At 44.1% G+C, this 15016-nt stretch overlaps 1 protein-coding gene across 1 annotated transcript; it reads left to right on the top strand.

The window, feature by feature from the left end:
* Nucleotides 1-9882: 9882 nt before the first annotated feature.
* On the top strand, nucleotides 9883-14426 carry FUT4 (fucosyltransferase 4). Its single transcript, XM_017882018.1, has one exon. The coding sequence runs from the start codon at nucleotides 10218-10220 to the stop codon at nucleotides 11823-11825; it is 1608 nt and encodes a 535-aa protein (XP_017737507.1). The 5' UTR covers nucleotides 9883-10217; the 3' UTR covers nucleotides 11826-14426.
* Nucleotides 14427-15016: the final 590 nt, after the last annotated feature.

Here is a 15016-nt window from a genome sequence, read left to right as displayed (position 1 = left end):
CTGACCATCCTCTAATACTACTTAGAGTTGTTCTCATGGCACTGTTTCCGTGTTAAAGTTTCATTCTTATTCCACTCTGGGGACCTGTTTCCTTTTGTAGTTGAATTCTGTTCTTCATTGCCCCACTGCATATTTTCCCAACTGGATTCACATACAGGAATTATTTATAATAGTGAATAACTGAAACCACCTAAAATGCCTAAAATAGGAGATGATTTTTAAAGTTATTATATAATATGATGCAATTGTTTTGCTTCTTAACTCAATAAGTATTTCTCTTAATAAAGCAGGATTACAAGGAGGTTTCTTTAAAATTATAAAAATATACAGCAATCTTAAGCCAACAGTCATTTTCATACTTAATGATGTAATACCCTAGAAACACTCCTACTGTGATCTGGAATAAAACAAAAATGCTGTTTTTTCCAAATATGTTTGCAACTTGCTCACTTTCCCTTTTCATTTTATCTGCCTCCTGGCTCCAGGGTCCTTGAATTTCAGGGCCCTTAATTTCTATTTCTGTCTCAGTTTCTGTTTCTGTCTTAGGGTCCTCAGTTTCCGTTTCCTCGGAGTTTCCTCAATTTATGCCAGAAACAGTCAGTGCAGATACTGGATAACTTGGTGTCATAAGGGCTTACAGCCTGCTTTTTTTTCTCTTACTTTGTCGCCTTGGCTGGAGGACACTGGCGCAATCACGGCTCACTGCAGCCTCAGGTTCTTGGGCTCAAGCGATCCTCCTGCCTCAGTCCTACAGGTAGTTGGGATTACAGGCATGCACCACCATGCCCAGCTAATTTTTGTATTTTTAGTAGAGATGAGATTTTACCATGTCGCACAGGCCGGTCTCAAACTCCTGGGCTCCAGCAATCCAACTGCGTTGGCCTCCCAAAGTGCTGGGATTACAGGCATGAGCCACCATGCCCGACCACAGCCCACTAATTAATTTGGCCAAATAGTCATGGCAAAAGCATCTTTGAAGTACACAGATTAAAAGTAGAAAATAAAAAAACAAATTGATTGGGAAAACTATTTTCTTACAGCTGCATCTGTTGGGACAGTTTTTTTTTTAAGACAACTTTTAATCTTATTTTAAAGAGCTGTATCCTATGGTTTATCTTATTAACACATCCTTTATCTTACAACTGAAATATTTATAGAGATAGAAATTATAAAATGAAGAGGTTTTTGGTTTTAATAAAAGTGCTATCATATTATATACATTTTATAGCCCTCGTTTTTTCACTTAGCCATACATTATGATCATTTTCCTATGTGAAATATTTGTCTAAATTACGATTTTATAGGTTATATGTCATGATATGGCTATACCAAAATTTACTTAACCTCAGTCTTATTGATTAGCATTCATTTGTATCCAATTTTTCTACACTTGGCATTTTAACGAGTATTTCCACCTCCTCCCATACAACACATACAAAACCCCTTATGCATTCTTCATAGCCTAGATTACTCTCTCCCTAATCCTGACAGAAATCTGCAAGTTTACACTCTGGAAGGAAGAAATCAATAGGACTTTGGATGAAAATAGGGTGATCAATTTTGTCGTCAACATAGTCCATTTAAGAACTATGCCTCTTTAGTTTCCAGAATGTTTCAGCTCCTATCAAAACACACACACATGCACACACATGCACACACACACACACACACATACAGAGAGAGAGAGAGAGAGAGAGAGAGAGAGAGAGAGAGAGACGGGGGATTGGAAGTTAACATGGATGAACCTGGAGAACATTACACTGAATGTAATAAATCAGTTCCAGAAGGACAAATACTGCATGATTCCACTTATATGTGGTATCTACAGCAGTCAAAACATTTGGGAGCAGAGTAGTTGCCAGGGGCTGGGGTTGGGGACTGCTGGGGAGAATGGGGGAATTGCTAGTCAAAAAGCATAAAATTTCAGTTGTGCAAGGTGAATAAGTTCTAGAGATCTGCTGAACATTGTGTCTAGAGAGCAGGGCTTGTGATGGGTGGTTTTCTCTATATGTGCTGTTCGTAACCAAAAAAATCCTGATACAGCTACCTTTAGTTTTATCTGACTTAATTACAGTTCTTGCTTGGAGCACATGTTTGTGGGCTAAATAGCTTCTTTCTAATTTATGATTCCACATCATGCCTCCATAACTAAAGGAGAGAGAGTGGAAAAGATTGGATGGAGGGACTCATGTCTACCTCCTTCCCCGGAAGGAAATTTGCTTCCCTTTAACTTGAATTTTTCTTTTCTTTTTTTTTTACATTCTGAAAAGCCTTGCCTAACAAATGGTAAATGGGGATAAGAAAGTTGCAAAGACAAGTGTCTAATTTTTTACTCTGACAATGACACTTGATCAATACAGAAGTCATAAAGGATGAATTGATAAGGCAATCAAGGAAATACGATTTCAAAAGGCAACTGGTCAGTGTTACTGAAAGTCTAACACAATCACAACTTCTGACATCAACCTGTGGACTCAGGTGTGGAATTGCTTTGAAGTTATAATTAAAATGGGTGGGTTGAGTTTGATAGCTAGCATGTCCCACAAGGGCAGATATTTTTTGTTTGTTCAGTTACACCTCATATGCCTGGCACCTAATTGGCATTCAATAAATGTTACTGAATGAAGTTACAGCTTTTGCAGATTTGTAAGCCCAAATAAGATCTGACCCTAATGTACCCCTACAAATATCAACACAGAACAATTCTCAGTCCTGTATTGCTTGGAAACACTTTGAAAATAGCACTATAAGCCTGCTAATTTACTTTTATATAAAAGTAAATGAAACCTAAATATTGTATATTTTTAAGTAACTCAGCAAATACTGGGGTCATCATGTCAAAATCTCTACTAGCAACCTTCATCAGTATTTCTCAGACTGTGAATCGGGAAATGGGAGAGCTTCAAAGGAGCCAAGGAAGCTAAACAGCTATTCAGTGGTGGAAATGATGACACGTGGGCTCAGAGAATGGGTGGTCAGAATGCATCTACGTTTTTCATTGAAGGCTTGCCGCTATTTCCCTGCTGCCTTGGATGATCCAGGAAACTAACTGTTTGAACAGTGAGCTTACTCAAGAAAGAGGCTATCCGTTCATGCAGTGCCCGGTGGTGCTGCCAGAACAGTTATTCCTGCAATGCAGTTATGTCTCTCTCTCTCTCTCTGTCTGTCTGTCTCTCTCTCTCTCTGTCCCTCCCTCCCCCAGCCCAAGACCAAAAGTTTATTGACTTGCACTAAACATTACTAAGATTAAATACAGAGCAAACATCTTCTTTGGGGTGGTTAAATTTAATCTTATTATAGCCAGCATTATTAATGTGATTTCATCCTTATACATTGTGCAAGACTTCTGGGCTGTGGTTTATTTGGCCACAGAAAGCATGATCTGGAACCATAAAATTGGCTGTCTGACTTCAGGAATGTTTTCTTCCTTGTAACATAAGCAGCATGCATTTACCCTTTCATTTTCTATACTTGTCAAAAATCTACTGTATGTCCCTAATTTTGTCCACTTCCATCCAACAAGTATTTCTTAATATTACAAGTGCCCCAGGCCCTTTTAGAGGAAGAATTACAGGAAGGAATGTAAGCAGCCCAGTTAGAACCACTGTTCTATGCTAATTGGTTGTTGGTGTGGTCAAAGAATTACCTTACCTGTAGGAAAAGACATCATTTCTCTGTTTTCTTCCATGAAGCACATCCTGGGTCTGTGTAAGAAATGAGACCAGAAAAGAGGAGGAAGAGGGTACTCAAGATCCCTTCCTCCATCTGAAGAGAGTTGGTCTACCTCTCTGAGTTAAACTCCAGCTACCTTGAGTTAGGGTGCAGCCATGTACCTTACTGAGAACAGGTACCACAGTAAGCCCAGACCACATATATTTGAATTTCTGAAACTGTACAGGATTTGTGCTAACTCATTTGAGGATTCAAGTAGATTTGGGATGGTGGCAAGGAACAGTGTTGGTGAATCTGGATGAGATCTGGAGAGGCCGATGTGATACTTAACCATTTTTACCCTATACTTCGGTACCATAATATTTATCTTAATCATTATTTTATAGTCCAGATTCTTTCATATAAATCTTCATAAGTGCAGGAATTACATTGTTTCATTAGTGCCTCAAGAAATGTAAAATAAATAGTGATGTTCATTCATTCATTCATTCATTTATTAATTTATTTAATAAATATGTATTAAATATTTGTCAGGCATGTGCTAGGCATTGCACTGTGTGATGTTAACATGTTTATCTGAATGTCAAAATAATTTTATTTTGTGTAAACCTTGTATTCTATAATTTTTTCCACATGACTGAAAATAAACTCTATTTTAGGAAAAGGTAGTTTAACAACGAGAATGTAGGGTAAAATCTTGAAATATTTAGAATATAATGAAATTACAGTCAGCCTCCATATCTGTGTGTTCCATATCCTTGGATTCAAAAAAACTTGGATTGAAAACATTCGGGAAAAAAAAGGATGGTTCCGTCTGTACTGAACATGTACACACCTTTTTGTTTTTGGTCATTGTTCCTTAAACAATAGAGTGTAACAACTATTTACATAGCATTTACATTTTATTAGGTATTATAAAGTAATCTAGAGATTATTTAAAGTACACTGGAGGATTGTGCAGGTTATATACAAATACTATACCATTTTATATAAGGGATATGAGCATCTATAGATTTTGATATCCATGGAGCTTTCTTCTACACTACTTTTGCAACCTTGAGTGTCCAAAGACCCTTCTCCATGTCTGATCTCATCTTCATGCTTGCAACTGAACGCCAGTTCTTTCTGTGCAAATGGATATGGAGGGACGACTGCATTTCTGATTTTAACCAAAAATTCACTATGTCCATTTTTCTGAGCATCCACAATTCTTGCATTTCCTATTCTGTCAAGTAAGTGTACAGGAAGAACTTGAGTGCATAAAAAGTACAACACGTTAGTGTAAATATAACAAATTGCCATATTGACTGACTATAACAATTTCTTTTAGGGTCTGTACATTTTCACACTTAGATAAAAAGAAAAGTGTGATAAAAAGAAAAGCACTTATAAATTTGTGTTAGGTTTATTTTTCTTCCTTTTTTTTTGAGACAGAGTCAGGCTGGTGTGCAGTAGCATGATCTTGGCTCACTGCAACCTCCGCCTCCCAGGTTCTAGCGATTCTCATGCCTCAGCCTCCTGACTAGCTGGAACTGCAGGCATGCGCCACCACGTCCAGCTAATTTTTTTTTGTGTGTGTGCTTTTAGTAGAGATGGGTTTTCACCATGTTGGCCAGGCTGGTCTCTAACTCCTGACCTTGTGTGATCTGCCCGCCTCGGCCTCTCAAAGTCCTGGGATTAGAGGTGTGAGCCACCGCTCCCAGCAGTTTTATTTTGCTATAAAGGATTTAGCAGGACAATGAACAATAGATTGTGGATGTCGTTGATTGTACACAATTTTTGATTTTTAACCTACAGTCCATTCCATACTTATCTGTCCAATTATGCATGGTTAAACAATTGTTCCTGACAAAGGAAACTGTCTCCACCTATTTGCACATAGATTAGCCATTCCAACCACACCTGCTCACTGACGCCCTCAGCGTTTCCTGGTAAGTACACAATGTAGAAAGAGACTCAATTGCTTTTTTCTCTCTTCAAGGAAGGAAATTTAAAACATACTTAGCAGGCCAATGTTCAGACACAGAGATCTCAGATCCAACCAAGGGTAACAACCCATTTGAGGGCAGCCTGAATCTCAGGGAGTTTATGCTGACAGAGCTTGGCTCCACCTGGAAAGCCAGGCAGTCAGAACCTATTCTGGGGCTTCCATAGGAAACATCAAATCCGTCTCTGGTGAGTAATACTGGGAGAGGCTTTAAATGAACTAGGATAGTCTTATTATCAAATGAACTATTTCCTTGAGAAAGAATAACGAATGAGTTCGAATTTTAGGAACCACAGTTGGTCTGGTTCTTGCTCCCAAAGAATTCTGTCCAATATAACATTTTGGAAACTAATAGGTCACTTTTGGCATGTTGTGAGTTTATTGCTCATTCAGTGTCATAAATTGAGTCTTGAATTATGGAGCTTTCTTCTACACTACTTTTGCAAACTTCAGGGTCCAAAGACCCTTCTCCATGCCTGATCTCATCTTCATGCTTGCTACTGAAAGCCAGTTATTTCTGTGCAATATTTTGTGGAAACTGAGAGGCCCTTAAATGCACAAAGAATCATTTGTTGTCACCAAATGTAAAAGAATCATGGACTCTTCTTTCATGTTCTAAATCTAAGATGATTTAGAGTTCATTTAGTACAGCCTCTTCATTATAGGAATAGTAATATCTCCTTCCACGTGGGTAGCAGACATGTTTTGCCCACTAGCATTCTTTCCCTCTTTTTCAGGTAACACCACCTCATTTTTGCTTTTGGGTCACTTCTCTCCCTGCACTGTTATTCAAGAATAACAGATTATTCCACATCTGTTATTCAGATGGGACTGATTCTAGCTCCAGAGGAGGGTCTAAAGAGAGTACCCGGCCGGGCGTGGTGGCTCAAGCCTGTAATCCCAGTACTTTGGGAGGCCGAGAGGGGCGGATCACGAGGTCAGGAGATCGAGACCATCCTGGCTAACACGGTGAAACCCCGTCTCTATTAAAAAAAAAAAAACTAGCCAGGCGTGGTGGCGGGCGCCTGTAGTCCCAGCTACTCGGGAGGCTGAGGCAGGAGAATGGCGTAAACCCGGGAGGCGGAGCTTGCAGTGAGCTGAGATCCAGCCACTGCACTCCAGCCTGGGCTACAGAGCGAGACTCCGTCTCAAAAAAAAAAAAAAAAAAAAGAGAGAGTACCCATTCCCTGACCACAGTGATTGCTTCAAGAATGACACTTGTTCCGGGTTTGGCCAGTGAGAGCAGCCTAATTTGATATCATTTCTGATGCTTGTCGCCAGGACTATGCTTAATACATGTACAATATTTTCCACTGAAAGCTTAAGGGACATTTCAAGGTCATAGCAAGTCATTCACATAGCCAAGATCTCCGGATGCCTTCCCGTTGTGTAGTGGGGAAAGAGATACCAACAGATAATTTCGGTAATACATTAAGGGCATACATTCGTTCAACAAATATTCATTGAGATGATGAACACTACTAGATACCTGGTTCCATGGTGAGTGCTCAGGATGGAGTTTTGAATGAAACAGTCATGATCTCTGGATGTCCCATGATGCAGCACGTGTGACAGTGCACAGGAGGGCCATGTAAACTACCCTGGATATATGTTTGTGGGTATCCAGAAAGACTTCCTGGAGAAAGGAACCAGTCTCCTAAATCTCTCTGAATCTATCCTCCTTTCATTTTCTTGCTCATCCTCACAGCTACTGTGTCAGTTCAGGCCCTTTTTATTTCACATCTGAATTACAGCAATAACTTTCCAACTGAACATCACACCCCTACTCTTACCTTGTTTTTACCGAACTCTTTACTAATGACATAATTTTTTCTTAGAAACTTTTTTCTAAAGTATAATATCCACCGATAAAAGTACATATGTAAGCATACAGTTTGATGAATTTCCTTAACCAAACACACCCATTAACCAGAGCCTACATTAACAAACACAGTCAGCGTTTCGCAGACCCCCTCCATGTCCCCATCCATATAGTCACCCTCCTCATACATAATAACAATAAGAATTTGTTTTAAAAATGAATATCGCTTCCTTCCTTTGTTAAAGCCTTCTAAGGACTTTCTTGACAGCCTGCAGGATAAACCCCAACTCCTTTGCCAAACTATTCCCTAGTAATTCCTCGCCTACTGTCCCAGTCTTCCCTCCCTGGCCTCTGCAGTGCTGCTCCCTCTGTGGGAACTAACACCTCAGCCCTCTTCCTCTGCATTGTCATGATTTCTAATTATTGCAGGAGCCAGCTTCTCAAAGCCTTCCATGATCCCTTACCTCTCCACTATCTGTTTCTTTCGTAGATTTTTGAAGGTAGCAACAGTGTTTTCCATTTGTTTCCCAATTTGTTAAATAAATAAGTGAGCAAATTTATTAATTTCCCATAACTCCTTTCCTCCCTTTCCTTCCCCACTACTCTACCAATGGCTCTTTTAAAAGAACAACAATCCAGTCCCCTGTGAATGTTGTGCATGTATGAGATGCACAATGATCACGTATGATCTTCAACCAGCAGTCTGCGAAGTCATGACTGGTTTCCATTGATCCAGCCACACCTTACTGCCTAGTATCTGCTCCTCCCACACCAAATAAGGGTACTGTAGGGGCAGTTTGTGGTCTCAACCTTACCGAGGTAAGAGGGCACAAAGAAAATTGATATGCACGAGACCTCGGGCATTCTTCAGGTAAAAAGATGGCTTAATTGGAACATTCAGAGGCTTAAGAGAAAAACGGGAGTGGAGGAAGGAAGCAATCAAGCAGGGTAGTATTTCCCAAATGCCTACCGGCCATGTGCCAGACAAAATGTTAGGCTCTATCTGTGATGTCTCATTTAACTGAAGTGGGAGAAGAACGTGAATAAATGCCTGGATTCCTGAACTGCATAAAAAGAGAAGCCAATACACTTTTTCCTTTATTTGGTTGAAACAAGTTATTTGTGCATTTATAGCTTTTTCTTTTAATTAAAAGTAAGAGTGGAAAACTCACTGAAATGTCTAATTTCAAATAAAATATTTGATTTCTAATTTCTGTTTTCAAACAAACAAAAAAACCCCGAAGCATTATGAAAGGTTTTACTGTGTAGGAGGAAACGTCACTAGGTTGATGGGCCTAGCCAGAACACCTAACACCCTCCATCTAGTCTCCAAACTGAGGCAGTGGCCCTGCAGAAAGAGCCACTTGAAGCCACTTTTATAGAAGCTTTTACGCTGTATACTTGATTTTTTTCTTTTCTTTTCTTTTTTTTTTGAGACGGAGTCTCGCTTTGTTGCCCAGGCTGCTGGGGTGCAGTGGCGCGATCTCAGCTCATTGCAAGCTCCGCCTCCTGGGTTGACGCCATTTTCCTGCCTCAGCTTCCCGAGTAGCTGGGACTACAGGCGCCCGCCACCACATCCGGCTAATTTTTTGTATTTTTGTCAGAGACGGGGTTTCACCGTGTTAGTGAGGATGGTCTCGATCTCCTGACCTTGGGATCCGCCTGCCTCGGCTTCCCAAAGTGCTGGGACTATAGGCGTGAGACACCGTGCCCGGCCTATACTTGATTTTTAATGAAAACATTCTTAGTAATAAATTCATATGGCTAACCCAAATTTATTTTCTGTAGGCATAACATCAAAAACACCTGACAGGATTGCCCCATTCCCAGCACTGTATCTCTCCCCTAATATCAGTGGGACTCCACTGATGCACAGTTGTGATCTACTAAAACTTCTCTTAAAACTGCCTCCTCTTCCAAAGCCTTAACTTGGGTGCTCGAATATTTATCTTCGTCATCATTTTTATCATCCAAAGTATTTTACATAACTTTCATGGGTGCAGACATTGTTTAAATGCTTGGCAAAATTAATAGTGATGCTCATTCAGCCATCTCACTGAACGGACAATAAATTCCTTGACGACAAGGGCCTCGGGCGGCCACATCTTCATCTTTGGTTTATGAGTCCTGTGCGTCTTGGTACAAGCAATACTACTATGAGCCGGTAAGTCAGACTTATTTGTTAGGGAACCAAAGGAAAGAACATGTTTTGATTGCTAAGAAAACATTTTGTTCTCTATCCTTTACTAGGCTGGCAGGCAAAGGGAATGTTCTTATGAGCACTCATATTGAAAGCTTAAGTTTCACGAAATGCACAGACTCTGAAGGCCGCGCCGCTGGGGGCTGCCTCCACAATCCGCCCATCTCGGCGGGCCACGAGGTCCTGGCCACCGACGCGGTGGCCGAGCCTCTCCTCGCACATTCCCCCGGCCTCTTGACTCCCTCCCTCCCTCAAGCCCTCCCTCCGGCGGGCGTCGCTGGCGGGTGGCTAGGCCCAACGGCAGGAAGCCGACGCGGATCCTCCGTCCTGCGGCGCCGGGTCCGCCTTCCGTCTGTTCCACCGCCTGCTCCTGCGCGGCAGCTGCTTTGGAAGGTCTCGAGCCCCCTGTACCTTCCCAGGGATGAACCGGGCCTTCCCTCTGGAAGGCGAGGGTTCGGGCCACCGTGAGCGAGGGGCGGGGCGGTGGGCGCGCGCAGAGGGAAACCAGATCAGCTGAGAGAGAATAGGAGTAGTGGATGAGGCGCCTGTGGGGCGCGGCCCGGGAGCCCTCGGGCGCGGGCTGGGAGGAGTGGGCGGAGGCGCCGCAGGAGGCTCCTGGGGCCTGGTCGGGCTGGCTGGGCCCCGGGCGCAGTGGAGGAAAGGGACGGGCGGCGCCCGGTTGGGCGTCCTGGCCAGCTCACCTTGCCCTGGCGGCTCGCCCCGCCCGGCACTTGGGAGGAGCGGGGCTGGGCCTGCGGTTGGATTCCGGGACCGCCCCCTTCCATTCCCGGGTCAGCGGCAAGCTGCAGCGACGGCTGGAATCGCAGCTGCAGCATGAGAGCCGGTGCCGCTCCTCCACGCCTACGGACGCGTGGCGAGCGGAGGCAGCTCTGCCGGTTCTCGCCATGGGGGCGCCGTGGGGTTCACCGGCGGCGGCGGCGGCGGCGGCGGCGCGGCGGGCGGCGGCGCCGGGTGGCGCCGAAGGCCCGGGGCTGCTGCCTTGGACCGTCTGGGCGCTGGCAGCCGCCGGCTTGATGTGTACGGCGCTGATCACCTATGCCTGCTGGGGGCAGCTGCCGCCTCTGCCCTGGGCGTCGCCAACCCCGCCGCGACCGGTGGGCGTGCTGCTGTGGTGGGAGCCCTTCGGGGGGCGCGGCAATGCCGCGAGGCCGCCCCCCGATTGCCGGCTGCGCTTCAACATTAGCGGCTGCCGCTTGCTCACCGACCGCGCGTCCTACGGAGAGGCTCAGGCCGTGCTTTTCCACCACCGCGACCTTGTGAACGGACCCCCCGACTGGCCCCCGCCCTGGGGCGTCCAGGCGCGCAGTGCCGAGGAGGTGGAACTGCGAGTGTTGGACGACGAGGAGGCAGCGGCGGCGGCAGAAGCCCTGGCGACCTCCAGCCCCAGGCCCCCAGGCCAGCGCTGGGTTTGGATGAACTTCGAGTCGCCCTCGCACTCCCCAGGGCTGCGAAACCTGGCAAGTAACCTCTTCAACTGGACGCTCTCCTACAGGGCAGACTCGGACATCTTCGTGCCTTATGGCTACCTCTACCCCAGGAGCCACCCCAGCGACCAGCCGTCAGGCCTGGCCCCGCTACTGTCGCGGAAACAGGGGCTAGTGGCATGGGTGGTGAGCCACTGGGACGAGCGCCAAGCCCGGGTCCGCTACTACCACCAGCTGAGCCAACACGTGGCTGTGGACGTATTCGGCCGGGGCGGGCCCGGGCAGCCGGTGCCCGAAATTGGGCTCCTGCACACAGTGGCCCGCTACAAGTTCTACCTGGCTTTCGAGAACTCGCAGCACCTGGATTATATCACCGAGAAGCTCTGGCGCAACGCGTTGCTCGCTGGGGCAGTGCCGGTGGTGTTGGGCCCCGACCGTGCCAACTACGAGCGCTTCATGCCCCGCAGCGCCTTCATCCATGTGGACGACTTCCCAAGTGCCTCCTCCCTGGCCTCGTACCTGCTTTTCCTAGACCGCAACCCCGCGGTCTATCGCCGCTACTTCCACTGGCGCCGGAGGTACGCTGTCCACATCACCTCCTTCTGGGACGAGCCTTGGTGCCGGGTCTGCCAGGCTGTCCAGAGGGCTGGGGACCGGCCCAAGAGCATACGCAACTTGGCCAGCTGGTTTGAGCGGTGAAGCCGCCCTTCCCTGGAAGTGACCCAGGGGAGGTCAAGTTGTCAGCTTTTTGATCCTCTACTGTGCATCTCCTTGACTGCCGAATCATGGGAGTAAGTTCTTCAAACACCTATTTTTGCTCTATGGGAAAAGGCGATTTTACCAAGGAACATTACTCCGCACAGAGATGGGGCCCGGTTTCCATATTTTTTGCACAGCTAGCAGTTGGGCCCCTTTGCTGTTGATGAGCATCATTGTTTAGGGGTGAAGGAGGGGGTTCTTCTTCACCTTGTAACCAGTGCAGAAATGAAATAGCTTAGCTGCGAGAAGCCGTTGAGGCGGTTTCTCTGAATTTCTCCGTCTGCCATAGGCCGGATTTGTGGCCAGTGCAGCCTCCAAATCTCATACACACTGTTCCCGATTCACATTTTTCTGGACGGAGGTGAAGCAAATTTCTGGTTGTAGAAGGAGACTTGTTGGTGGAGAGTAGAAGGACTGTGGCTGCAGGTGGGTCTTTGTTGTTTGGATTCCTCACAGCCTTGGCTCCTGAGATAGGTGAGGAGGGCAGTCCAAGAGGGGCCGCTGACTTCTTTAATAAGTACTAACTGTTTCCCCTGTCCTGTGAATGGAAGCAAAATGCTGGATTGTCCTTGGAGGAGAGTTGAGATGAATATATGGGTGCACCTCACTTTACATAAGAAATGTATTCCTGAAAAGCTGCATTTAAATCAAGTCCCAAATTCACTGACTTAGGGGAGTTCAGTATTTAATGAAACCCTATGGAGAATTTATCCCTTTACAATGTGAATAAGCATCTCCTAATGTTTCTTCTGTCTTTATGGTTTTCCATAACCTGGATTTTTTAAAGGCATATTAAAATTACAGATGTGAAAATAAAGCAGAAGCAACCTTCTTCCCTCTTCCCAGAAAACCAGTCTGTGTTTACAGACAGAAGAGAAGGAAGCCACAGTGTCACTTCCACACAATTATTTATTTCATGTCTTTACTGGACCTGAAATTTAAACTGCAGTGCCAGTCCTGCAGGAGTGCTGGCATTACCCTCTGCAAAACAATGAAAGGTATTGCACTACATTATGGAACCATGTAAAAGAAAAAAAAGTTTCATGATGTCTGTTAGTGGCAGTTTTTGTTTATCTCTGTCAGTTTTTAGTTAAATGTTTAGATCCTCGGAATTACATTAGTGCCTACTATTAACTTACTCTTGTCTCTTGTTAAAGGCTAAATCTGCACTTCTCCCTGGTGCCAGCAGGTGCCCCTCATAGCCAACGTAGTGGTATAGCATATCCTCACATTTCCAGTGCCCTTGAGACTGTGCTGTGGAACCAATCTTGAACATACGTGCATTGATTTGACAAAGTTACTGAGTGAGCAGCATATTCAGCAGGTGCCACTACATACCTACTCTGTGCCAAACACTAAGCTTGAGGCCCTAGGGAAGATAGAGAGTTATACAAGGCAAAGTCCTTCTCTTTAGGGCACTTATAATCTGTCACTTCCAAAAAGTAAACGTGACTGATAAAACAAGTGGCAGAACCTGTTTGACTACTGTGACAGTCTTAATGATACCATAAATCAATATTAGAAAGCTAGTTGACTTAAAGCCTGAAATAATGGGCGTTTTCACCTCCACTTATTAGAATAAGGACCCTCAATGACTAATTATTGTGGATAGGGTCAAGATTAACTAGTTTTATACAGAGTTCTGCTGTAAATAGTCATTTTGCGTTTGATTAGTGCAATTATCTGAATCAAAAAGCAAGTTTTACCTCTCTGTACATGTTTTGCAGACATACTTGAAAATTCACTTAAATCTAGGTGCTTCAGTTCACTTTCTTGAGAGGAGAAATGAAAAGCTGTGGAGAAAATGTCCTCATTGAAGTTTTATAGTGAGGGCAGAATTACAATTACAAAGTGCCAGCCACCAAATAAAGATAAAAGTTCAGTTCTTAAAATGAGTTTTTATGAGGTAACAGTCAGTGATCTTGATGTTCCTGGGATTCTACATGGGGCAGTGGGAAAGAGTTCAGGTTTTGAAGGTAACCTAGTTTAGGTCTGAATTTCAGCTATGTGACATTGGGTAAATTCGTAGTAGCCCTGAGCCTCAGCTTCCTCATCTGTAAAATGACTGAGGAAAATACTTCACAAGCTCATTTTGAGCACTTTAGGAAGTGAAAGTACCTAAAATAGCAGGCACTCAACTGATGATTTTATATCTTCCTTCTTTGCTTGCAGTGATTTCAGGATATCCTCTTACCATTTATAGGTCTAAAATTATATCTGAAGGTATATTGTAGAATAAATCTAAAATAAAAAGGATGGTGCCTCATATCATGTATTTTAAATGAGTCCCTAAAGCTAAGCCATATTTCAAGAATCATGATTACCATTTAGATTAAGCTGGACTTGCAAACTAGGAAGAAGCACCTAGGCTTTCTTTGAATATATATTTTTTTGTTTGTTTTGGTCAAGCTCTATAGTTAAATTAGTATCATTTATTTTACCAATTTTTTTAGTAAGTCCATTTAGAACCATATTTATGGAATATTTAGCATGAGGAAGGTATAATTGCATTTCTTTTTTTTGAGATGGAGTCTCTCACTGTCACCCCAGCTGGAGTGCAGTGGCATGATCTCGGCTCACTGCAACCTCCGCCTCCTGGGTTCAAGTGATTCTCCTGCCTCAGCCTCCTGAGCAGCTGAGACTAAAGGCACCCGCCACGACGCCCGGCCAATTTTTTGTATTTTTAGTAGAGACTGAGTTTCACCATGTTGGGCAGGCTGGTCTTAAACTCCTGACTTTGTGATCTGCCTGCCTCAGCTTCTCCAAGTGCTGAGATTACAGGTGTGAGCCAGCGTGCCTAGCTATTGCATTTTTACTCACATACACGTTGTTAATATGGAACAATTTGTTAACACTAATCTCATGAGAGAGTAAGATAAATGTGGCAATTGCTCATTTTATTTTGCATATATTAAATTGAGTAGGTTCAGCTCTAACATACCTTAAGAAAAATGCATATCAGTGCACTGTATGTATTTCAAAATGCCTTTCCTATGATTGTCATATCCTCCTTTAAGGCTTTTCCCTCAAATTTATTACAAATTTAGTATTTTTAGTACTTGATGACTCTAATTACATGAATGCACCTGGAATGACATTTGTATCAGAAGACAGTCTGACTTGCTTTCAGT

Source organism: Rhinopithecus bieti, unplaced genomic scaffold, assembly GCF_001698545.2.
Source record: "Rhinopithecus bieti isolate Rb0 unplaced genomic scaffold, ASM169854v2 scaffold_12653, whole genome shotgun sequence".
In the NCBI taxonomy this organism is placed as follows: domain Eukaryota; kingdom Metazoa; phylum Chordata; class Mammalia; order Primates; family Cercopithecidae; genus Rhinopithecus; species Rhinopithecus bieti.
Note: the sequence above shows the minus strand (reverse complement) of the source record. Positions and strands in the feature narration are given on the sequence as shown.